General features: G+C 41.8%; 2 protein-coding genes across 3 annotated transcripts in view; both read left to right on the top strand.

Annotated features, from left to right (window-relative positions):
- Positions 1-8,261, top strand: part of rnf213b (ring finger protein 213b) — a 140,818-nt gene extending 132,557 nt beyond the window's left edge. The window contains exons 61-63 of the mRNA XM_060940238.1: positions 1,418-1,507; positions 3,709-3,884; positions 5,463-8,261. Of these exons, the coding sequence (XP_060796221.1) occupies positions 1,418-1,507; positions 3,709-3,884; positions 5,463-5,598 (402 nt within the window). The 3' untranslated portion in view covers positions 5,599-8,261. The remainder of the gene's footprint in view (positions 1-1,417; positions 1,508-3,708; positions 3,885-5,462) is intronic.
- Positions 8,262-8,711: 450 nt separating this feature from the next.
- cep131 (centrosomal protein 131) overlaps positions 8,712-26,473 on the top strand; it is a 103,553-nt gene continuing 85,791 nt past the window's right edge. For both annotated transcript variants that reach the window (XM_060940239.1, XM_060940240.1), the window contains exons 1-3: positions 8,712-8,834; positions 14,996-15,184; positions 17,067-17,161. In XM_060940239.1, coding sequence (XP_060796222.1) covers positions 14,999-15,184; positions 17,067-17,161 — 281 coding nt within the window. In that variant the 5' untranslated portion in view covers positions 8,712-8,834; positions 14,996-14,998. The remainder of the gene's footprint in view (positions 8,835-14,995; positions 15,185-17,066; positions 17,162-26,473) is intronic.

Below are 26,473 nucleotides of genomic sequence, written 5' to 3' on the forward strand. Positions count from 1 at the left end.
AAATCTATATACAGCATTAGTCAAAATTATGTTAACACTTAAATGGTAGAAACCATTTATTCACAAAACATACATCATATGTGCAAGATGATTTAGAGGATGGTCTCAACTTGTTTGCCATCATGTTCAACACACAAAAACCAGCGAGTGTCAGGATGGAGGCACTTACAGATGTAATTGCAGGGGAGAGCGGGGAGCAAACGGTAACAGAGCCAAATCGTGAAACTAGAGTCGTGGTCAAAAGGCAGGCGAGGGTCGGTCGATCGGCGAACAGGACAACGTAGGAAAGACGAGAAGCGTAGACGAGGAAAGATAGTGAGAGTCAAAACGGCAGGCAAGCAGAAATATAAAGGCTCGGTATGGACTGGAGAACACAGAACAATACTTTGCACTGATGCCCCTTTTCCACCAAAGCAGTTCCAGGGCTGGTTCGGGGCCAGTGCTTAGTTTGGAACTGGGTTTTCTGTTTCCACTGACAAAGAACTGGCTCTGGGGCCAGAAAAACCGGTTCCAGGCTAGCACCAACTCTCTGGGCCAGAGGAAAGAACCGCTTACGTCAGCGGGGGGGCGGAGTTGTTAAGACCAACAACAATAACAAGACCGCGAAAGGTCGCCATTTTTAAGCGACGAGAAGCAGCAGCTGTACAAATGCGAAGTCATCCATTATTATTATTGTTGTTGTTGCTGCTGCTGCGGCTTCTTCCGTGTTGTTTTTGCTTCGATATTCGCGCCAAGGTTTATGCAAACGCAGCGACGTAACTGACGTATACAGCGACGTAACTGACATATACAGCGACGTAACTGACGTATACAGTGACGTAATGACGTGGCTCCCCTTAGCACCGTGAGCTATGGAAAAGCAAACTGGTTCTCAGCTGGCTCGCAAGTTGAACGAGTTGTGAACCAGCACCAGCACTGGCTCCGAACCAGCCCTGGAACTGATTTGGTGGAAAAGGGGTATGAGTGTTTGTGAGGGAGAGGTTTAAGTAGCGTGGTTGCTGATTGTGAATGATCTGCAGCTGAGTTCAATACTCCGGTAATGGGGGCACTGTGGCTCATGGGCATTGTAAGTTTGAGCGGCCATGTTTGTAGTTTGCTTAGTATTGTTGGTCTCAATACTCTTACTGACAGCGAGCAACAGTGCCATTTAAAACCCGGACACACATTTCATGGGGAAATGTCACCCATGGCGTACGTACGTCTATCTGCAGGAGAAAAATAATCCATTCATGTTCACATAATTTTGACTAACGCTGTATATATGCTATATTTACTGTATGGACATGGTATCAGAAAACAATTTTATTTATAAGCAGTAGCCACATGAACCCATACGGTACCTTTTTTTTTTTTTTGTGAGCACAAATAAAATGTTAGTCACAGTTTATTTCTCTTATGTAAGTGTTTGTGTTTTTAGGCTCTGGCAGATATCAGGCTGGATCAATGTACAGCCACATGGCAGCTGCTGACCTGTTGGAGGAGTGAGCTGAAGCTGAAGAGAGGACAGGTGAATTCCTCCACAACACTCACATCCACACTGCATCATAACAGAGCTCAGGCCGAAGGGTGTTCTCGGCTGCAGAGGGGCTTCGTTCCATAGCTGTTCCCTAGATTCAATACACATGAATCTCCTTCTGGCTAAGTATCTAACCAGATACTGTAATTTGAATAGTAATTGGAATATGAATAGCGTATGTACTATATTATTGAGGATGGAATGCATTTTGTAGTGTACTACAGGAATAACAGTGTAGTTCAGATGCCTCATCTTTATAACATCTCATGTCGCCAGGTCATCACAGGGCCGACACATAGACACAGACAACCATTCACACTCTCATTCACACCTACGGTCAATTTAGAGTCTCCAGTTAACCTAACCTGCATGTCTTTGGACTGTGGGGGAAACCGGAGCACCCGGAGGAAACCCACGCGGACACGGGGAGAACATGCAAACTCCACACAGAAAGGCCCTCGCCGGCCACGGGGCTCGAACCCGGACCTTCTTGCTGTGAGGCGACAGCGCTAACCACTACACCACCGTGCCACCCTATTATTATTATTATTATCAGTAGTATTGATAAAACAATATTGAATGTTGCATAGCTAGCAGTGAAATGTACTTATAACGTATAAAATGCAATTCATTAGGAAATACGTACAGTACCAGTCAAAAGTTTGTACACCCCGACTCCTTCATAGGTTTTTCTGTATTTGGACTATTTTCTACATCGCGGAACAATACTGAAGAGATCAAAACTATGAAATAACATATGGAACATATATGGAATTATGTGGTAAACAAAAAGTGTTAAACCCCCCCAAACATGTTTCATATTTTAGATTCTTCAAAGTAGCTAGTGTTTCCGTCAATGGTGCTTTGCACACTATTGTCATTAGCTTAACCAGCTTCATGAGGTCGTCGCCTGGAATGCCTTTCAATTAACAGGTGCCTTGTCAAAAGTTCACTAATGCAATTTCTTGCCTTCTTAATGCAATTGAGATCAAATAGTAAATAATAAAAATACAATAAATAGACCTATTCCACAACTGTAGTCATCTATATTATGTCAAGAACCACTCAACTAAGTAAAGAGAAATGACATCTATCATTATGGGCGGCACAGTGGTGTAGTGGTTAGCGCTGTCGCCTCACAGCAAGAAGGTCCTGGGTTTGAGCCCCGTGGCCGGCGAGGGTCTTTCTGTGTGGAGTTTGCATGTTCTCCCCGTGTCCGCGTGGGTTTCCTCCGGGTGCTCCGGTTTCCCCAACAGTCTAAAGACATGCAGGTTAGACTAATTGGTGGCTCTAAATTGACCGTAGGTGTGAATGTGAGTGCGAATGGTTGTCTGTGTCTATGTGTCAGCCCTGCGATGGCCTGGCGACTTGTCCAGGGTGTACCCCGCCTCTCGCCCATAGTCAGCTGGGATAGGCTCCAGTTTGCCCGCGATCCTGCACAGGATAAGCGGCTGCAGATAACAGATGGATGTAAATTCACAAAGAGATAGTACATCTCTCTTCACATGAGTCATGTATCGTTGCATAAATGGGAAGCACAAGAACCAGTTTAATCAGTGATTTCTCAGTGCTTCAGAATTGTCCAGCATCACCAAAGTAGGATTTCTCTTTTTGATGTTCACCATCTAGAATATAATATCCTAAAGGTACTAACGTGTGTCGATTTCTGTTAATCGCATTAATAGCTGGCACAATTTGAATATCTGTATAATAATAATAATACATTGCCGTTTGTGATTTTAGAGTAATCGTGTGTACTGGTATTCAGACCGAGCACATATTTGAATTTGAAAAATTAAATTAGGCTACCTTCTGCTCATCCATTTAAGTTTGTCCCTAATTCCACTCGCTGACCTTTGACCTGGGCTGACCCCAAATGGGGAAAAGAGGCCCAGGCTGTACCATAAATCCAGAGAAAGTGTTCCCAGAGTGCGCCAGAATTTTGTTAAAACATATGTCGCAGTCTGCACATTTAAGCCATTTGACCTCGTGTTTTGGTCTGTTAAAATGAGGACCGTAATGTTATTTTGATTGTTGTGTCATCTAGCAAATATCATTTGGCTTAAGGACAACATCTCTCCCACCTATAGATTCATAAACATAGCACAATCTATTCTAGTAATACTTTAACATTGTATAGCTATATAATATTATATTGGTTGCATTTCTGTTTTAATTGTGGCTCTCTATAGAACCCTATCCCAAGACTTTCTAAGGAATATAGAGAGACACTTTCTGCTGAAGCCCAGAAAGACTTGAAGGAGTTCCTGGATGTCACTGATGTTGAGCTTTTCACTCTGGAGCTTCATGAGATCCTGCTTTTGAAGACAGACATCCCCCCAGATGACAGATACTTTCCTCATTGGGAGTGAGTATTCATTTTTTGCCTATCTGTCTTTCAGCTTAGTTATCTGTGTTCTTTCTTAGCACCAAACCCTGACGCCATTTGTGTGGGAGATCCATGAAGTGTTTATTGGCCACATACACTACCGTTCAAAAGTTTGGGGTCACTTTGAAATGTCCTTATTTTTGAAAGAAAAGCACTGTTCTTTTCAATGAAGATGACTTTAAACTAATCAGAAATCCACTCTATACATTGCTAATGTGGTAAATGACTATTCTAGCTGCAAATGTCTGGTTTTTGGTGCAATATCTCCATAGGTGTATAGAGGCCCATTTCCAGCAACTCTCACTCCAGTGTTCTAATGGTACAATGTGTTTGCTCATTGCCTCAGAAGGTTAATGGATGATTAGAAAACCCTTGTACAATCATGTTAGCACAGCTGAAAACAATTTAGCTCTTTAGAGAAGCTATAAAACTGACCTTCCTTTGAGCAGATTGAGTTTCTGGAGCATCACATTTGTGGGGTCGATTAAATGCTCAAAATGGCCAGAAAAATGTCTTGACTATATTTTCTATTCATTTTACAACTTATGGTGGTAAATAAGTGTGACTTTTCATGGAAAACACAAAATTGTCTGGGTGACCCCAAACTTTTGAATGGTAGTGTATGGTTAAGCCTAGGTCACAACCGGATGTACGATTTTTTGGCCGTGCGATTTTTGGCGTTTCCCAAATCGCTGCCTTTTTTTTGTTCATGGAGAAAGATGCACGTTGGCCGTAAGTTTGTCTTGCAACCTGAAAAAAACGTAAGCGCCCGTAGAGTTTGTTTGACATGACAAAGAACCTCTGCGGCCAGTCTACGGCTCGAAAATCAGCACGTCACACGCGCGCCCTCCATGCATTTCTTGCGTTTTTTGCACGTAGACCGGCCGTAGGAGCACGTACAGCCGGTTGTGACCGAGGCTTTATGCACACTGTTTATATGGCATTCATGTTTATGATCAGACCGAAGCACTGAGGCTGTTTAAATAGTTTTCTCATTCAAGTTGGGTTTTACTGAGGAGAAAAAAAAAAACTATCAGTTTACAATCCAAACATAATGAGAACTTTGTATTTTTTACTTTGTATTTTTAAATACACAAACAGTATATGTGTGTGTGAGTGAACAGTAGAACAAATACGTTAAAGGCACTCTGATCTAGTAGACAGAGGTGGCATTATCACATTGTTAACAAACCAGAGAGAAAGAATTGAAAATCACATTTATTCCTGGAGCGTGCTACTGAATTTTATACTTAAAAAACCCCCCCGAACTTAGCCACAAAGAGTAAGAAGTGCCTTTAAGCTTTTGTTCCTGTGTGGGTGCTTTCAATCACAGCTAAGAAGGCTTCCTCCACCTTGTGGTCCCCTGGGGATAAGGGGCCTTTTGACTACACAGGGCCACACTTTGACCCCTCCAGGCTTCCATCTGTCATTCCAAGCCTCCTTGAGTCACCTCGCGAGTAGGCAGCTGGCCAGGCAGAGAAATGGAATGTGTGTGCAAGGAACAATGAACGGCAATGCTAACTGTTGCACCTCCCCCAATTCTGTCCTTTCTTTCAGCATCAGATACACTCTGGAATCACATTTGGAAAAAAAAGGAGCTCCTGTCTTGCCTGGATTAGACAACCTTTCAGAGCAGATCTGTCTGAGCAAGGGTGCAGAAGTCTGGAGTTTTGCTGTACACTTCAAGAGATAACTGTGTTCCTCAAAACTGTTCCGTTGTGATGTATAAAGCTACTGTAAGCGACAACGTTCCTTTTATCAGTACCCACTGACTTTGTTGTGTAAATTATCTCAAGTGTGAATGTGAATTAATTACGGAGCAGTTCTGGAATTACTCAATACGATTTATTGTTTAACAATGATGCGGTTGAATATGTTGCTGTTTGCCTATTAATGATGTCAAAATAATAATCAAGCCCACATAGACACAGTGACAACATTTTAAGGAGCTTGTAAGATTGATTGATTGATTGATTGATTTACTTTATTGATCCCAAGCTGGGAAATTGTTTTGTTACAGCATTATTAGACATGTGAAAAGAAAAAGACACACTGTGCAACATAAAATAGGATTTTTAAAAAAATCCCAAGAACAAGCCGACGATACAATGTGCAGATAAAAATGTAACGAAAAAAAAATATATATATATATATGTGTGTGTGTGTGTGTGTGTGTGCATTGTACAGGTGAATGTGCATTAATAGTGTTAAAAACAAGAATGGTAATGAATGAAAATAAGAAAACGGTGCAAAAGTGGTCGTACTGAATGGGAAACTAGAAAAGCACTCGGAGAGCGCAGACCTCCACCAAGCATCCGTTGAAAAAATTCCGGGATCCAGAAGGTGATCCGGATCACCGCCAAAATTTAATGGATTGTTACTTGTGCCCAGTCACACCTCTGGAAAAAATTTCAGAACAATCTGTTCATTACTTTTTCCGTAATGTTGCTAACAGACAAACCAACAAACCAACGCTACTGAAAACATAACCTCCTTGGCAGAGGTGATAATAATAACTAGAATGCATTTCCGGAGAAAATGTGAAAGTGTGCTTGCTCAGGTGCGCCGCCATGGCGACCCGGCAAGAGAGGCGACCGCACGCCCACACGACAAGTTTTGTGTCAACACGCAAAAGTTTGGCCAAGACACAAGGCGGATTCTCATATGGAGATGACAGGCTGGCAAGTTTCTTTACAGAGACATCCCAGAGCATCACTAACATGAAAATGTAGATGTAATTCTAAATCCATAAAGAGATATGACCCAAAACACGTTTTTGCTCATTGTGGCGCCCCCTAGTGGCCAAATGACACCAAATTTGATGAGGCTACATGAACTGGTGCCGAAAGTAATCTCAACAAATATGGTCTTGATAAGTCAAAGCGTTTCTGAGATATGAGCCAAAATACATTTTTGCTAATTGTGACGCCCCCTAGTGGCCAAATGACAAAATATTGATTTTGATTGGCTGCCACGCTTTGACGTATGAGAGTGAAACGAATATCATTCATTAGGCATGGACTGGAGATCATGTGTGCCAAGTTTCGTGATGATCGGACAAAACATGCGGCCAGGGTCACTCTACGTTCACTTTGGACAAAATTCAAAATGGCGGAAAATCTAATTAGGCTGAGAATGACGTCATATGATGCGTTGGAATCGTCTAGCTCCAAAGATTCCAACGGCACCAGACTTATGAAAATCGGACATACGGATCAAAAGTTACGTGCATGAACGCATGTAAGACGGTGATCAGTTGGTGGCGCTAGAGCGTGAGACGTACCAACATGAAATCAATCAGGGTCCACTCCTCTGTCAGTGTACCAAGTTTCATGACTTTATACCTTACGGTTTGGCCTACAGAAGGAAAAATCTGTTTTTTGCGTCGCGCGCCCATTCATTTCAATGGGGAAAAAATTAATCCTTTAAAAAAATCCGGGATCCAAAAGGTGATCCGGATCACCGCCAAAATTTAATGGATTGTTACTTGTGCCCAGTCACACCTCTGGAAAAAATTTCAGAGCAATCCGTTCATTACTTTTTCCGTAATGTTGCTAACAGACAAACCAACCAACAAACAAACAAACAAACCAATGCTACCGAAAACATAACCTCCTTGGCGGAGGTAACAAACAAACAAACGAATGAATGAATGAATGAATGAATGAACTCTAAAGGTACAAAGTGACTCATGGCAGTCAACAGAAAAGCTCTGATGGTGCAAAGTTACAGGAGGACCAGCATTATAAACAGGATTATACAGTAGAGAGATCATTTTTGATATTTTATCTCAGCCAAGGACCTGTTTAATTGGATGTGCTAACAATTATTATTTTTCATCAGTTGATGTAAAAGCTGGGGGCAGCACGGTGGTGTAGTGGTTAGCACTGTCGCCTCACAGCAAAAAGGTTCCGGGTTCGAACCCAGCGGCCGCTCAGGGCCTTTCTGTGTGGAGTTTGCATGTTCTCCCCGTGTCTGCGTGGGTTTGCTCCGGTTTACCCCACAGTCCAAAACATGCACTTAGGTTGACGTGGAGCAAGGTACCGAACCCCTGACTGCTCCCTGGGTGCTGTAGTGTGGCTGCCCACTGCTCTGTGTGTTCACTGCTCCAGATGGGTTAAATCCAGAGGATGAATTTCAGTGTGCATGTGACAAATAAAGGTTTCTTCTTCTTCTTCTTCTAATAGGGACCTGCCAAATAATGGGAATGTTATTGTTAATAAAATCTAATTCTTTCTTTCTTTCTTTCTTTGTTAATTGGAGCAGAAATAAGGTTCAGATTCCTTTCCCCCTCAATACTCTTTCCTCTAAAATTGCATTTAAGTTTATCTGAAAAATAAATATTTGCTACCTTAATGTGTCGTGGTGTCATATTTTGGTGGCCTTTTTTTTCAGTGTTTGTAGACATAATGTGTGTTGTTGTAAAAACATCGGTAATAAGATAGAAATTGATGTATAGAGATATTTATTACAACAGTTATTCTTAATTCTTATTCATATTCTCATGCTTATTCTTTCGGTTTTCAAACATCTCTAGTCTGAACTTCAACCAAACATTAGCTTGGCTTTTTGTTCGGCCCCTCGAATCAAAGCAACCAATCAGATAGCCGTGAAAAACCTTGAGTATCCGAGCAACCGCCAATAAAAGAATCGTAGGGGTGGGCTTATTGTCGGGTTTTTTCCGTGAAGCTCCACCTATTGCTGTCTGTGATTGGCTGTGTTTGGACAGTGGAGGTCGTTTGAGCGATTTGATAGGCTCGTTGATAAGAGGTGGGCTGCGCTGGATTTATTGTTGGATACGAAAACTGGTTTTCCATGGTGGAAGTGTGATATTATCGCACTCAGGAATCTGACATTCGGGATCTTTGGAAACGGGAATAAACAGCTACAGTGGGATTTTACAGTGGAAACGGTTTGACTCAGGCTGAGGTGAGTGCTGAGTAATGATTTTAGCTCACTGCTTTTATTGTGTGGGTTTTTTTATGCTAACGAGTCAATATTAAAACAACAACAAAACACCCTGAGTGTAGTCTGTGCATGCACCAGACAGTTTAATTTTAACTGAATCAGTAAATAGGAGGTTTGATATTGCTCTCAGTACATGCTTGCTGAAAGAAGACTCGACCAAAATCCTGACCAGTGGCTTTGAATCGCATCCCACGGCTCCCTGTTTACTGGACAGGGTGAAATAATGCCTGTATATCTGAACTGTATAAAAATAACAATAATGTAGGAGTCATTTAGGAGTCGACTCTCATGTTTTGTTCTCGGTTCAGCAGAATAGCTGGTAATAACGGTCACAGCACCTGTAACAACGCTTGGCATTGCCATGGAAACGCAGCTCCTGTAACTGTAACACTGGAATTGTGTCTTACACACACACACACACACACACACGTTTGTCCTACTGTCCTTCTGAGAACTTTCCACTGGCATTAATGCAGCTAATTAATGTTATTCTGACACTTAACCCTAACAGTAACCAATAACCTTTTGGTTCTTTTAGGGATTTTATTTTATTTTTGGATTTATGTAAAAAAAAAAATAAACATCCAAATGTACTGTCAGATCTTCCTCTCCTTGTAGGGACATTTGGTCCCCAGCAAGAAATAAAAACATGACCATAAACACAAATATTCCAGATAGGAAGTGGTTAGCACTGTCGCCTCACAGCAAGAAGGTTCTGGGTTCGAGCCCAGCGGCTGGCGAGGGCCTTTCTGTATGGAGTTTGCATGTTCTCCCCGTGTCTGCGTGGGTTTCCTCCGGGTGCTCCGGTTTCCTCCACAGGTTAATATGGGACGGCCTTGGGCTGACTCCCAACTGCTCCCATGGCTGCCCATTGCTCTGGGTATGCGTGTGTGCTCATTGCTCGTGTGTGTGTGTTCACTGCTTCAGATGGGAATTTCACAAGTGTGTGATGGTATAAAGTTGTGCTTTCTTTTTTTTCTTTCTTTCTAATCAGGCTTTAATAATAAGAAGTATAGGTAATCATATGGGGCCAAGTAAAATTACGGATTCATTTCACGAGTGATTTTGAAGTTTTCAAAACTTCGAAATCACGAGTGAAATTGATCCTTAATTTTACGAGGAACCATACGATTACTTGTTTATAATATATAGGGCCAAATTCATACTTCGGAAGCCATTCACGTTTTCTGAACCAATCAGGGCGCAAGACTATCTTGCACGTTTGAATTTTTGTAACCGTAACCAAGCAACGAACTAGCCAGTAGCATTTCAGAAATACGGTCCTGTGTTAAGGAAAAAAGCCCTCCTTGATTGATTGACCAATCAGAATTGAGTAATTTGGCCCTATGTAGAATAATAATAATAATAATAATAATAATAATAATGGTGGCACGGTGGTGTAGTGGTTAGTGCTGTCGCCACACAGCAAGAAGGTCCTGGGTTCGAGCCCAGCAGCCAAAGAGGGCCTTTCTGTGCGGAGTTTGCATGTTCTCCCCGTGTCCGCGTGGGTTTCCTCCGGGTGCTCCGGTTTCCCCCACAGTCCAAAGACATGCAGGTTAGGTTAACTGGTGACTCTAAATTGACCGTAGGTGTGAATGTGAGTGTGAATGGTTGTCTGTGTCTATGTGTCAGCCCTGTGATGACCTGGCGACTTGTCCAGGGTGTACCCCGCCTCTCGCCCGTAGTCAGCTGGGATAGGCTCCAGCTTGCCCGCGACCCTGTAGTACAGGATAAGCGGCTACAGATAATGGATGGATGGATAATAATAATAACAACTTTATTCATCACACGTATACTTGTGAAATTCATCCTCTGCATTTAACCCATCTGAAGCACACACATGCGAGCAGTGAGCACACACGCATACCCAGAGCAGTGAGTCATGCTAACAGAGCCCAGGGAGCAGTTGGAGGTTAGGTGCCTTGCTCAAGGGCACCTCAGCCCAAGGCCGCCCCATGTTAACCTAACCGCATGTCTTTGGACTGTGGGGGGAACCCACACAGACACAGGAAGAACATGCAAGCTCCACACAGAAAAGCTCCCATGAACTGCTGGGCTCGAACCCAGAACCTTCTTGCTGTGAGGCAACAGGGCTAACCACTACACCACTGTGCCGCCCAAGACGTTCTTATTCCTGAACAAGTGTTGCCAGGCAAAACAAACCTCGCCTGGTAGCATTTATGATGAATATGAAGGAAGATATCACGAAAAAAATAGGTACCCTATGGGTACATGCGGCTACTTCTTATAAATAAATTAGTTTTCTGATCCCATGTCCATACAGTAAATATAGCATATATATTTACTCTCTGAGGCAGTAGCAACAAAAATGAAGCGTAATCCAAAAATGAACAATTTAAAAATATCACAGAAGTAAAATATACCAAGTGTCTGTACTTTATATTATTCTACTCTTACCTCTTACAGTTTTCCAAACTGAAACCTCCGAACCGAGGCTGACATACACACGCTGTCGCCATGACCCAAGCACTCTTATTTCCCAGAAATGGCCCGGCGCTAGAGCTCAGTGGAACGCACTTTCCCTCTGTAATAAGTATAAACATGTCTGAAAGCGATTTCTTTAGTCTAGTCCATTTATTTTGAATGGTGAACCGAATTGCATACACTCACCGGTCATTTTAATTGGAACACGTGTCTGGGCATGTGCAATGCGTGATCATTACACTCATGTTCCTACAGCACGATGACATCATGGCTAGTCCCTCGATACGAGGCAGTAGCCACAACAAAAATGATTTTGACCTTTTTGGTGACCTTGACTGGATGACCCTCAAAATGTTGGAGGTTCTATTTGAAATCAATGCCCATCTATCTTGAAAGTTTTATGAAGGTTGATCCAGCAGTTTTCCCGTAATATCATTTACAAAAAACAAAGAAACCCGACTGAAAACAATACCTAGCCCCCTAATGGACTCCGTCCCGGGTGAGGTAATAAGAATATCAGGAGGAACAAATGGGGCTTGTAGTGGAATATAATCGAAGAACAGTGACGTGGCCTCTGGGACGCCCTACGACATCTTGACAAGGAGTCTAGCGTGTTAGGATTTTTTTTGGATTTTCCTGCCTAGTTTGATAACTCCTACGATATGTTCCTTGATTTTAACCAGTAGCCATGATTGACAATTCCTTGACCCTCCTCCACTATATGAACGATGATTGGTCATGGTCAAATTTGTAGTGTTGTCAATCTCCTGACCAAGATACGGCAAGAGCTTTTGGCACTATGGTTGCCTAATCTGACATGGCCACCATTGGGAAAGACAAAAATATCATTGAGTCCGGGGGTTCTCAACTTTTTCTACTGTAAGGCCCACCTATTCATACTTGTAACAAGTCGGAGCCTGTTAAAAAAGATCCCCGATTCTTTTGGCTCCTCTGTTCTATTAGAATCTAATAATCTACTGTAAAGTGTATTAATGGGATGCAACATCACTCCCTGTTACAGATGGGAGCCCAGGAATTAAATAAATGCAATAAAAACAAACTGTTATTAATTGTAGGTATTGTATTTAAAACTGTATGGATGTACCAGAAGCCAAACCATGCATGCAGGTCATTCTCAGTCAAAAGGGGTTAATGATCCAAAAGTGGAGTCTGGTCTATTAACACAAGAACTTATTGCCATGTTTGTGTTCAGCAAACAAGCAAGTTATTAAAACCAAGAAGTACACTCAAAAGAAGTGGATATAGAAACCACTCAATGGGATTAGATCCTTACACGCTAAAGGCCAATTTATGCTGACAACCCAGTCCTCGCAGATAGCGTCGCAGACAGTGTCTGCGTAGTCCCCCCACCTTCGCAGACGCTCTGCGCGCACCTCCCAAAAATTGTGACCACCGCAGAAGCCTCGCAGACAGCGTCACAGACAAGAGGGCTCTGATTGGTCCACTCTACATCCGCTGTACACGCACTTCCGCTTCCCTACTTTCCCGGTTTGGTTTGTTTTCACGACCGGCATTTTTAAAAACACGAGCGAAGATGGAGCAGCACGAAGAGCGGTTGATCGAGGAAGTGAGGTACATCGAGGAAGTACGTACATCTATACGACTCCAGTTCTAGTCATTATAAGTAACCGGAGGATAAACACTCCACTAACCACACCCACCAACTACTCCTAGCGATTTCGCGACTTCGCGCCCCCTTGCGTTGTGGCAGTGAATAACATCGCGCATGCCTATTAATCCCCACTCAACGATAAATTACAACTGTCTGCGAAAAGCTATCTGTGAAAGCCTTGTTGCAAGAGCATGCAGAGGCCTTAACAAAGAAGGATTTTTCCTACGAGTTGGAAAATTGTCCATCTGTTGAGTTCCCCGACATCTCAAACTACCTGGTGCTGCAGACATCGTTCTACACGGACACACAGATGAAAACCTGGAAGAGCATGGAGGCGTACAACTTTTTATATATGGCTGGGTTAAAGATCTGGGGATCAGGACACTACAAGATAGACGGCAGTAGACGGATCTAAGTGCAGGAAGAGTGTTTATTAATAGGCGTAATATTTACAAAAACAAAGCACAAATGAAAGCAAAGCAGAGTATTTAAACAGTGTTATAAACATGGCTAGAAACAAACGTGACCGTGATAATACTTCACAAAGTCTCTGTGAAAACAGCGTCCGTGCCTGCGTGTGCTGATTTGCGCTCAAATCAGTATCGGGTGTTTCCCATAATGACTGGGTCCCAAGCGCATGCACAACGCACTCTGTGAGCGTGCACGGCCACTCGAGCTGCGCTAGACTCAAGCACGCAAAGGCACGACAGTCGAGTGTTGACCTGCTGTGTGACCACAACTTTTAGCACGTGTATATTGCCACCAAAATGCCTCATTTTCATCGATAACCCATCGCGAGCTGTAGTGTGACCGTAGATTAATGAGGTGGATGTGATGTCGGATGCAACCCAGCAATTGTACCCTACTACGAGTAAAAATTAGCTTCAACTTGGAGGGGGGGAAAAATTTGCGGTCCACTAGATGGCACTTTGCGGCTCACTAATGGGTCTCAGCCCAGTGGTTGAGAAACGCCGGTCTAGTCTGATCCTGGCATAAATTGCATTTTGGTAAGTATTCTTATCGAACGTTATACTTTGACATAAACTACACTGGCTACAAATGAGCAATGGTTCAAAGATTTCAGTTTTTTTTTTTTTTTTTTTTAGTTTAGTATTAGTATTTTTGTGTTATCTAAGTAGGTTCATACCAGAGATCTCTGTTCATATGACGATCTCTGTTGATGTAATCTTGCAGAAATGGTAATCTCTACATGGAAGACCTGTTCAAAGGCTACCATCCTCATCTCATCTCATTATCTCTAGCCGCTTTATCCTGTTCTACAGGGTCGCAGGCAAGCTGGAGCCTATCCCAGCTGACTACGGGCGAAAGGCGGGGTACACCCTGGACAAGTCGCCAGGTCATCACAGGGCTGACACATAGACACAGACAACCATTCACACTCACATTCACACCTACGGTCAATTTAGAGTCACCAGTTAACCTAACCTGCATGTCTTTGGACTGTGGGGGAAACCGGAGCACCCGGAGGAAACCCACGGGGAGAACATGCAAACTCCACACAGAAAGGCCCTCGCTGGCCATGGGGCTCGAACCCGGGCCTTCTTGCTGTGAGGTGACAGCGCTAACCACTACACCACCGTGCCGCCCAGGTTATTATCCTATCTAGTATAATCTCTGTGATTTTCCTACACATCCCCGGCATTGTATTGTGGAAAACTAGATTGATTACAAGGGCTATTTGTGATCCTCTCACCTTATTATTGAATAATTAGATTTACTGCCTAAATGATGAGTCCTGCAGCGGCCTTTGAAAAACTGCACAATTTCTTTTGTGGATTTGTGTGAGGATTTGAAATGGCTATATTAATTCTTCCTTTGCAGTCAACTTTTGGGCTTTAACCCTAAATCCTCTTTGACTGTATCACGAAGCCTCCTCAAATCTCCTTAAATGCGTCACAGTTAAATCCTTTTCCATTTCAGATAAATACCACTGAATTTCTTATTTTATTATTATTATTATTATTATATCTGCCCCCGAATCCAAGACTACTGACCTGTTTTTCCATTGATCTCATGCCTTAAGAGGATGCACACTACTCGCAGTCCCACTTCCATCCAGTCTGGAATGGCCGGTGATGCTCTGGATCTGAGCTTGAGCGGATCACAGCTTTCGATGGGCTGCAGACCCAGCAGTGCATCGCCAGGAAAACACTTCTCCCGCTCTATATCCGTGTCTGTGGCCAGCGATGGACGTGGCAAACGCAACACACTGGTGAGTCTGCACTTTCTTAAACATTAGAGTTTCCATCAAATTGTTCCTACTTGGAATATTACTTTTCTGTATATACCATTGTCTGATATTGGGTGTGTACAAGTCCACAATATATCATGCTAATAAGATTTGATTTTAAATATAAAACTGAGGCACATAATCTGCTATTATATTCAGTCTTCGACTTGCCTCAAATATTATCGGAAGTGCTGCTCTTAGAGTGAAAACTAAATATATGTTATTTACCAGCTGGGGGGTCCGTATGGTGAAACACCGTGACCGAGGTCTTGAAAGTACTGAGTGAGGCCCTCTGGGCCGAGGTCAGTATTCAAGGCCGAGGTCACGGTATTTCACCGTACGGACTGACCTTAAGCTGGTAAATAATATATTTATTTTTTTCTTTACCAAATTCTAACAGAAAACGAGAGCGCCCGAAAGGGAAAACCGAGCTGAGCCGCCATTTTGAATCCTCATTCACGGCTGTAATGCAAATTGCTTCCTCCTCGGTATACAAGTGCACTTCCATGGCAGGAAAAAAACTACATTTTGCCGCCTATGTAGTCCCCTATTTATACAAAATTGAGTCATTCAGGATTCAGCCATGTTTTTGCTCGGCGTTAGCAACAGTTACAGGTTTTTAGCTTTCTCCTGAAATGTCTTCTTTTATTTCGTCTTCCTCAGGGTAGTAAAACTCGCTTTTGCTGTGAACACTGTTGTTATCGCTATCCATGCTGTAAAATTAATGCTATTCTTCTGAGAAACGCGAAAATAAATGTTGACAAAAATTGCTACGATGTTTGTTGTTATTGTGAACGAGCGAGTCGCCAGAGGTCCGTAACCAGGGTCCGTATCGTAGGATACGGACCCGCTCGCCAGCCAATCAGAGCGCAGGATTTGATGGAAACCGGACCGCGAAAAAATTTTTATTCTATCCACAGTCACTGGATATGAGCAATCTCATGCTCTGATTGGCTGCTCTACTACTAGGCTATCGGCTCATATACCGTGAGTAGAGAAAAACAAAATGGCGGTGCGTGTTTGTTGCTGAACCAACCGAGGAGGAAATAAAAACTCAACTCGAAAACAAAAACCCCAACAAAATATGGAATAAAAGTATTTGATGATAAGAACGTATCTGTTTTTTATTATTATTATTTTTCAAGAATTATTATTATCATTTTTCACGCGTTGCTACTGGCATTTCACCGGTTTGTTCACATTCTAAGCAGAAATGATTTTGTCGGATGTTTTGTATAAAGCTTTTATTTATCGCATTTGCAAAAAATGCGCTGTTTCTCAAAATCCAGTGAATGTGGATAGAATAAAACAGTTATTCTGCTCAATCTTGTCGTACATGGCTTACAGCCAACTCGGCGCTATGCTTCTTGTCGGCTATCAGCTCGTGTACAACTCGATTTCGTGGAATAACTAACTAACTGTTAAATTTTACATATAGCTAGTCAAAGGTTTACTTATTTTAGGTAAGGAATCGAACATGACTGGGCATGCTGTGGTAGGAAAATCATCAAGCTCAACCACCCTGAAGTTGATTAGTTTCCTAATACAGTAACAACACATCCTAAAGTATTTTATTCCTCTTCTGCCACAGAAAAACGCACTGAACACTCAGATTTGAAGATTTAAGAGCTCTGTGGTATAAAGTATTATTAGGAACTGGATGTATTGGGAACATGTATGTTTCCTGCTTTTTTTTTTTTTTTTTGAAAGCAGAAATATGTGTATGTGACGTAACAGAAGCGTTTGGAGTTCAGCCAGACAGAATATCCTCATGCCCATGTTTGAGTGCCAGCAGCAGTTAAAACACATTATGGCACTGTAATGACCCTGTAATTGATGGGCTATTCCTTCCTGTTGTTGGCAGGTTGATGGTGGGTTTGGGAGTTCCCGTGCCATTAAGAATCTGCGGCGATCGAACAGCACCACGCAGGTGAACCAGCAGGCCAACGCTCGACCCGGGTATAAACCATCAATCCCATTCTCTTTTAGTGTAAATGTGGTGTACGTAGTTCAGCTAGATAAGTCAGGGCTTTCCCCAGGAAAAAAAAATATATATATCAGAGCGGTGCTACTGATGTGCAGCCCAGCCTGGAAGGGGTATGCTATCCTGGAAAATTTTGAAATGAGAGACTTCAAATGGTGCTTTCTGGTGGCATCTAGAGCTGACTTGGGCACAATTCAACATTGTTAAATTTGCCTTTTTTTTTTTTTTTAAAAACCTTGTCCGATATGCACAGGGGCCAAATTTAAAGGGCAACATTACATTTGAAATGAAAACACTGGAAACAGTCAATTCGGAGAAATATTTAAATAATATTGGCTGGCTTTTTTTTGTGGTATATCAGATATATTCCATTCAGCTAGCATGATATTGAACGAGTCGAAGACGAGTAGCTGAATGGAATATATCTGATATACCACGAAAAAAGCCAGACAATATTATTATTTATTATTATACCGTACATACACATTTGATGGAACAATTATAGATTTTACAAAAAGTTAAGAACAAAGCGGTAACTTACCAATATTGAATGCTGGTTCTGATCGAATGTAATTCAATGTTCTGTCAATCCACTGTACTGTACAAAGTCAAAGTTCTAACAATAAAAATGGTCCAAAGTCCGAAAAGCCTGAACAACAACCCAACTTGTATACAAGCTATATACAGTAGGGTGCATCAGTTGCCCCCTAAAAATGAAAAGTTCCTCCGATCATGATGCATTTTTGTTTTTATGTTCCTTTTGGTAAGAAAACACACTGGGTGAAATATTTTGACAAAATTCAAAAGTTTAATGGTGGCACCAGGAGCTCAAAGTTATGGAAAAGCTGCTATTTTATGACTTTTATGACAAAATTTCGATCAGTTTTCATGAAATATTATGGCACTTTATAGAGTATACCAAATATCTTAGATGCACATTTTTAGTACATATTCTAAATACGTATATTATCAAGCACAGTTTGAGTTTTAGCTGTCCATTGAATCATTGTTCAACTACTTTTAAACAATACAAATGTATTATGAATCACATTAATGCTTCTCAATTCCTTGCAAAGGTTCTTAACATGATCTCTGGCTCACAAGAAATCAATAAATGGAGTCCAACATTGTGATTCAAACCTTACGCGAAAACATAAAATAAGCGTTTTTTGGCAAAAAATGAACCTCATGGTGCCACCATTAGACTTTTGAATATGGTCAAAAAATTTTACAGGATGTTTTTATTGGTGAAAAGGAACACCCAAAAAAAAATGCATCAGATTTTATGAAAGTGAGGGCAACTGATGCACCCTAATATACAGGTCGACAGTTCAAGTTCATGGTTACTTTTGGTTGTAGTTAATTGTTACATTGCAGTTGTTCAAAACAAAATGGCTTTCCTGCATGAAGTCCATGAGTGAAGTCCTCTTGTAAAAGTCTCTGTCACTTTTCCTCACCTACAAGTAGAACTTTGACAATATTTCTGCTATTGCTGTCTTTTCCAGTTTTTCGGTGTCCTTTGGTATGTTTTTCTCTTGTAAATACACGTGAAGAATATGTAATGAAGTTTTGGTAGACTTTCGGGTGTTCAGTGCATCTTTCTCTTTCAAAATTCTCTCTAAAGCTTCCACCTTTAACGAAGCAAACCTTGCGGCCATGCTTGTGTACAAATTGTCACCGTCACTCACTAGCGTGGAAGTTTTACACCTCTGACATGTCTCTTTTCCAGTTTTTCGATGTCCGTTGGTATGTTTTTCTCTTGTAAATATGCATGAAGAATATATAATGAAGTTTTGGCAGCCTTTAAAGTGTTCAGCGTGTCTTTTAGTTTCAGTTTTCAGTTTATTTATTTATTTATTTATTTATTGCTTAAACCGAGCACTGGATTAGCCTTGTGTCTCTCTCTCTCTCTCTCTCTCCCGGCTGACAAAGAAACAATTGTGCGCATGCGCAACAGAAAAGTTTTGTCATTGGATCTTCGCATGAGCTCCGATGTGTGATGTTGTGTTGTCTTGACAACGTGCAATATTGTAACAATATTGCACACTCGTTCTCCATTGTGGAGAGTGGCGTAATACATAGAGGATAAGCGATATGATAACAATATTGCATGGCATCAATAAACCCACTAGAAGGGAATAGGATAAATTCTTATTCCATGGAAAAAGTGGCCCGTATGTACAGAGGTGGACAGTAACGAAGTACATTTACTTGAGTACTGTACTTAAGTACACTTTTTGAGTACTTGTACTTTACTTGAGTATTTAATTTTTTTGCCAACTTATGACTTTAACTTCACTACATTTGAAAGACAAATATCGTACTTTTTACTCCACTACATTTCTATCAAGGTCCTCATTACTCGTTACTATGAAGCAGCTTTGAAAGTGGATGTTCTTTTTTTCTTTTCTTTTCTAAAACGTGATTGTTTTTATCGCAGGTGACACTGAGACAGCCTGTCAGTAATCACTAGGGTCACGTCATGTCCATAGACTGTATAAAATCAAGTTCAATGATTTCTCAACAGCATCATTTGAACATGATCAATTGATGGCAGAATGGTAGGAGGCGGTTCTTCTGGGGAATGAACGCACTCATGGCTATAGCTAGAACCCATGTTTCAGTTTTCTGAAAGGTTTAAAGATTTGTTTCGTTTTAAATGTTTGCTTTGCTTGCCTAAAACGGAGCACGTCACGGCCTACAAAAACTTGCCGTCTGACCTGCAGAAGCATATTGAGGCATGTAATAGCTGTGCAGTCTGGTTAGTCAAACGACTTTCTGTGGATTTGCCCGCCAAGTTGCCACAGCCTTGTCCACGGCTAACGTTAACACATAGCTAGTTAACTTGGACACTGTTAGTTAGCATGTAAAAATGGAGTTATGCTAAGATGAATAACATTAACTTTTCTGAAGTCCTTTTAGAAATGTTTTAGCATAATCTTGCCAAATAAACAAAATGTAAAAATCTTTATTTTCGAGTAACGTTAGCTACTCAATATGATTTCGAGTTTGAAAAGATTTTGCTAGCATGTCAGGTGGAGCTTCACTGACTAGCTAGCTTAACATTCAACCACCATGATGGCACAGGCAGATTCATACTGTATGTGCATGAATACATACACTTGCGTGCGCGTACGTGAGACCTGTGAGATGGACAGTATTGTACTAGTCAGTCACAACAAATTGCTGGAATTTTTTGTTTTGATGTCAGATGATGGTCTTTTTTTTTTTTTTTTTTTGTCTGTTGGGCAGTTATTAAGCTTGAAGTGTGGACCTGGGTTTGAAGCAGGTTGGATTGTCATTTTTATTTTCTGAGCAAGCTGCATTTACAGCTATTCCACTGTCTTTCTGATGAATATACACATACATGTGTGCACACACTGCCAGAGCTGGGTCAGAACACTACCATGCTGCTTTGTGAGGGTGGGGAGGAGGGTTACAATTTAAAAAAAATGACAATGACTGGTTTTTTTTTCAGTTCAGTTGTGTTTCATTTTCTAACATTCTACCAGGCGTTTATTCTACAGGTTCTACAAGCTAGTCAGTAAACCCAGTCAGTTGCTTCAGAGGCATTAGGTTTTGTAAGTGCTGTGGCAATAATACAACGATGCGTTGACAGAAAATGTACTTTTAATACTTAAGTATTTTTAAAATCAAGTACTTCAGTACTTTAACTTAAGTAAAAATTTGACTGGACAACTTTCACTTGTATCGGAGTAACATTTGACCAGTGGGATCTGTACTTTGACTTCAGTAATGAAGTTGGGTACTTTGTCCACCTCTGCGTATGTATAATAATTAACTTTATTGCGCAACAAAAAATGCATAATATTGAACAATATAACAGCTGAAATTAGAATATTAGCAATATGGCTGTCAAATACAGACCAACAGGCAAAAGTCGCACGCAAAAGCCTGCAGTATAGTGCCAGGAACAGAATCGAGGTCAAATCACGCAACAGTGCCATCTAGTGACCGGCGCCTAGAACGTGGTTTTATGTAAGGTTGCGAATGGCAGTCAGTGCACGCAGCGAAACCCTTTTTCACTTCTGGGTTGAGTACCAGGATAGTTCCGACCTACATATTACAAGATCTTCGTAGTTCTATAGACCCTTTTCACGTGACGTCATGACAAACGCGGCCGCCATTTTGGACATGTACTACCAGTAGTTTACCACAGCCAGCATTGAGGAACGGCAGCAAAGAAAGTGTTTATTTTCAGCAAGACTTCCATCATGCCACTATATTGTTGTGCACCTGGATGTAGTAACCATCAACAAACAAGGCAAGGGTTATCATTTTATCGGATCCTGGTAGATGTTGACCGACGGAGAAGATGGATAGCGGCACACCAACGCTTGTGTAGTGACCACTTTGTTGGAGGTAAGACGAATAAAATTAGCCAGAAAAGGCATTACATTGCTGTTAACATTCTATGGCGGCGAGTGTGTAACCAAATAGGCTAAAATAACCCATTGTAACCTCTTTGTTCTTCTGTAGTAGCTATTAGCTAATGACATTAGCTAGCGTTGTGTTCCTTTGCTGTTGGTAGACTGTAGGACAAATCAGAGGCAGTGTCCTACAAACAGCGCTTAATTTGAGGGGGAGCAAGCCGGAGCGCGCTCCGGAACCTCGGGCGTTGGCTCCGGCAGCTATTTACACTGGATCCGGTGATCCGACACCTCTTTTGACTATGTAACAAAAAAAAAAAAATAATTAAATAAAAAAATGCAAGTTTATTTAGTGTTAATGTCTGATTTTGATATCTGTCTTGTTGGTGATTTCTCTCATGAAACGACATCCACAAAATATCTGCAGATGAACTTAATTTGCAGTGTTATTACAAAACATGCCCAGAAGCGCAGCGCAGCCCAGCACAGCGCCGTGCCCCCCCCCCCCCTTTTTTTTCCGCACCGGAGCCACTCATCCTCTGCGCTCCGGGACCTCCCACTTTACAAATTAAGCACTGCCTACAAATAAGTGTTCAAAATAAGAGGAACATGTATTTGTCTCTTAAATCCAGGCCGTTCCCTGTAATCTGTAACAACGGTTGGAGAAAGTAATGGCAAATAGTGAGTGCACAAACCATAGAAGGTAAACTGTACACAGCGCCAGGGCAGTGTGATGGTATGTCTACTTTTAGATTGTGTTAGCTTATCAATGAACACACTCGTCACTTGATGAGTTTCACGTCTTTACGACGGATACTTAAATGTGTGTTCGGTATTATTGTTGCAGTCTAAGCAGTCATTGTAGCAGCTAGATGAGCGAGAACCGAAAGGGTCTGTGCCATAAACCGTTATTTCTGTACGGCGTTGCTAATGTGTCGTTACTGTTGTTATTTCTCCCTCTGCTCGCCCTGTAAATGCCCTATGTCGCTGGATAGCGAAGGTGTTTTCTGCATCTCGCTCCTTTTTCTTGTATGTTCTCCGTTTGTCGCCTTCCTCGCATTCAAACCAATTCGAGCTGAAGTCCGCTACATGTCCAAAATGGTGGTCGCGTTTACGAAGGTCACGTGACTGAAAAGGGTCTATAGTTATTACTCATTTTCAGAAGGGAATAGGAGATATTTGGGTGCGGTAAGTACTCTGCATTGTTCAGTTTATGGTATTGGGGTTTTATTTATTTATTGGTGTGCAAGTGACAGCATGGCGCTGACGTCGCACAGCATGGCAGAACGCCGCGTATCCGTGCTTTGGGGAAAACCCTGTAAATGACCCTGAAAGTATAACAGCGTATTGCTGCAGATGCAAAGTGGACTGTATAAAGTGAAACATTCAGTCTACTGGTGTGTATTTAAGGTGGATTTTTCTCAGAGAAAATAGCTACAGAGAATGACTGACTGACTGCTGTGCAAAGACTTTCCATTCCATCTGTGTCCAATTTTCTAATAAAATCTCTGACTGAAGGTTTCGGTTACAGCAGTTGTGCTGTTCTCTGCTCAGACATTCCTAGGCAACGTATAGGTTACTTCACAACATTCTGTGCATTGCTTTCATTGATGTGAGCGAGTGATCCGAGAGGCGCCTCGGCTTGTTGCCTATATGTAGTATATGTGTATGCTCCAGGCGTTTTCGTGCTCCTAAACTTTTGGGCTTTGCCTTGTGTAGAGGAGCAACAGCTGGGGTTTAGAAGATTCGTCTTTTATTCTTCAGACAATGGTTATTGTGAGCTGGCGGCTGCTCCAACAATATGGAGGAGGGCAGTGGGGGCGGCTTCATCCTAAACGGGGGGGGAGGTAAGAGGGAAGCCTCTCGGGTTTCTGTCGAATGAGGCTGCGGTGAAAGGAGAAGCGTGCACACACCAGGAGTGTATTGTCCGGCAGCTGCCGTCACCCTCCCCTCACTCAGCACTACTTATCCTATAGAGAAGTAGAATAAAGAATAACCTTCTGCTGTTCCCTCCTCCCTCTGCTCATCAATAGCTGTCGTTCCTTGACCTCTCCTCCTCCTCCCCGAATCGTGATGGAATGCAATTTTTAAAATCGGCATTGGATGACTTTTCATTTGGCCAGCTGGCGTCATGCATGTAAGGCCATGGTTAAGGCGTCAACCCATTCTGGATAGTCTAACGCATTTAAATGTCTGGATAGAGGCGATTGCCATATGCATTCTCTGTGTTCTGTGAAGGCATCTGTGTCTCTTTATGGTTGCTCTCTCATTGCATTCCTAAGCAAAGGCCTAATGCAGCTGTCCTCACAAAGCTGTCACCACAAAAAAAGGTACTTTTTTTTTTTTTTTTTTTCCTCCTTCGAAACGGGTTCATCTGATATGATTAGCCATGCTCAGGACAGCTTGCTGTTTTTGTTGAAACAGAACTCCTGTGGGTATATTGTTCATCACACCTGTTTTTCTTCCACTGTGTTTAAGGAGAACTGAAGTCATTTTTAAATTTGCTTTATTTCTTAACGTGTTATTCAATTATGTTTTCGGTTTTAGTAACCTTCTATCGTGACTCGTATTGGCAACTAATCGCAATTAAATATGATACTTATCGGCCTATTCGGTTTTTAGCCGTGTTGAATTTAGTTCGTTTGGTCCACAGCAGGCGTCGCTTATCCGCGGGATCTTCACGAGACTTGTGCGAGACTTTGAAACATGACGTGTCAGCCAGGTGTCAGTGCCGCCATTTTGAAAACTGTTTTCCAAACGAAATGTTGCACAAAAACGAGTTTAAATGACGATTACTGCCTACTTTTTTCAAACTTTCCTGATTGCTATCGAAACAAACAAAACTTCCGGCTTGATTACGTCAGCATTCGAAAAAGGGCGCGCACGTCTTTTTGACGACGTTGGCAGATGTCGGTGACTTTGATTTCCGCTGTACGTTTTACTTCCGTCCTACGATGTCTCGCACAGGTCTCAACGAATCTCATTTATGGCCATTGCTTTGACATACGGACTGATATATTACAGAGCATATTTCAAACACTCATAACTTGCTATAGCAGCGACAAAATAGTGATCAAAAATGCATTCCTATATTTAATAAAATGAGAGAAATTGAATTTTGATGATAAATTTGCCTTCAGTTCTCCTTTAAGGCGTAGTAGTGATGTTTAAAAAAAAAAAAGATAATGCCTCCATGATGTTCGTGTATTTTGTATTGTGGATATTTTTAGTTTATGATTTTTATTTTATGACTTCGACATTTATGGAATCAGCACAAAAACACTTTTTTAGATTTCCAAATATTAGTTTTCCAGCACAAAATTAAATGTTGCAGGGAAAAAATGTTTTTGTATATCAGGAAAGAAAGCAGCATATTACATAACAGACCTAGACTGGCAAGCCAGACTAAATGTGAATATTTAGTCTGGCCTCGATCCGTAGACATTTCCGACGGGTGTAGGAGGAACAACCCGCTGTCTTTCAAACTGTCTCTGTGCATATAAGCCAACGCTCTGACCAATCAGCGCAACAGTGACTGTGACGTAGTCAGAGCGACAGAAAGCACTGGGGGAGACCTTGAAATAAATAATTTTTCAAAATGCGTATTAATTAATAAACAGGTTCTAGATATTAAGAAGTTTGGAGATAATGACCACAAGTTTGGAGTCTGTACTACATAACGCTTATTTTTTTTTTTCCAAGTGTTTGCTTCAACTGTTTTTGAGAGTTTTTATTTAGTGGTGTTTGGTGAAATAATTTCCCTTAAATTTAAAATAATGGGAAAATAAGAAACAATCAAAAAGTAATGTTTCAAAGCTGTTTATTAATTCTTCGTACTGCACAAACTCGCCCCATCCTTTTGGCTACGAACGGAGCCAGCTGGTAGATCAGACTTTTGCCATAGCCGGTCGGCAAAACAGCGAAAACGTCCTTCTTGAAAAGGAATGAGCGGAGAGCCTCTTCCTGCTCATGTTTCAACGAAAACTCCAAGTCTAATTCTTCTAAAACTGATTCCAAAGCGGAGTCAAACTAGCACTGTTCACTAGCGGTAGCCATCTTTCCTGTTGTGCTTTCTCCAGCATCGCGCAGCCTTGTCGTCACTCCTGCAAAAGCCCGCCCAAAGAATTCAAACAAAAACCTTGCGTTGTGATTGGCGGGCACGATTTGATGCCCGGGGTGTTTTTGTTTATATGGTGCGAGGCTAGACCCACTCGCTAGGCAAAAATATTTTTGGCCGCTAGGCAGGTGGGTCTAGTTTACTAGGCTGTAACAGACCACTTTTCAGACAAAAACATAATGAAGGCTGCTGAATTTTGCTGCAGAATTTAAGACAAGCGTATGACAGTCAAAGTGTCCAGAAGAACTGTGGCTGGTTCTGTAAGATGCTCAGTAAAACCTACGGTTCATTTCCGCATAAAACTGCACTCATTGGACCTGAGACGTCTCGCACCAATTATTGACTTTTTTTCATGCATTACTGCTTACTGATTTTTGCCAAGTTTCCCAAAAGCATCATAGCATAAAGATAATCATGAAATGGTCGAGCGAGCAGCACAATGAACACTCTCTCTCCTAGTTAAGATGCTCTTAGCGTTAAGAGGCTTTTGGGAAACCCACCACTTTATGGTATTTTTTTTTTTTTTAATGTAGAAACATTTAATTTCATTATTTTTGAAGGCATCTTTGCCCTACAGCTTTTCATTGCGTGTGCTTAAGTCTTTTGCACAGTACCGTGTGTGCGTGTATCCATCCATCCATGACCGCCTATCCTGTGCAGGGTCGCAGGCAAGCTGGAGCCTATCCCAGCTGACTATGGGCGAAAGGCGGGGTACACCCTGGACAAGTCGCCAGGTCATCACAGGGCTGACACATAGACACAGACAACCATTCACACTC

The sequence above is a fragment of the Neoarius graeffei genome, chromosome 14 (assembly GCF_027579695.1).
Source record: "Neoarius graeffei isolate fNeoGra1 chromosome 14, fNeoGra1.pri, whole genome shotgun sequence".
Taxonomy (NCBI): Eukaryota; Metazoa; Chordata; class Actinopteri; order Siluriformes; family Ariidae; genus Neoarius; species Neoarius graeffei.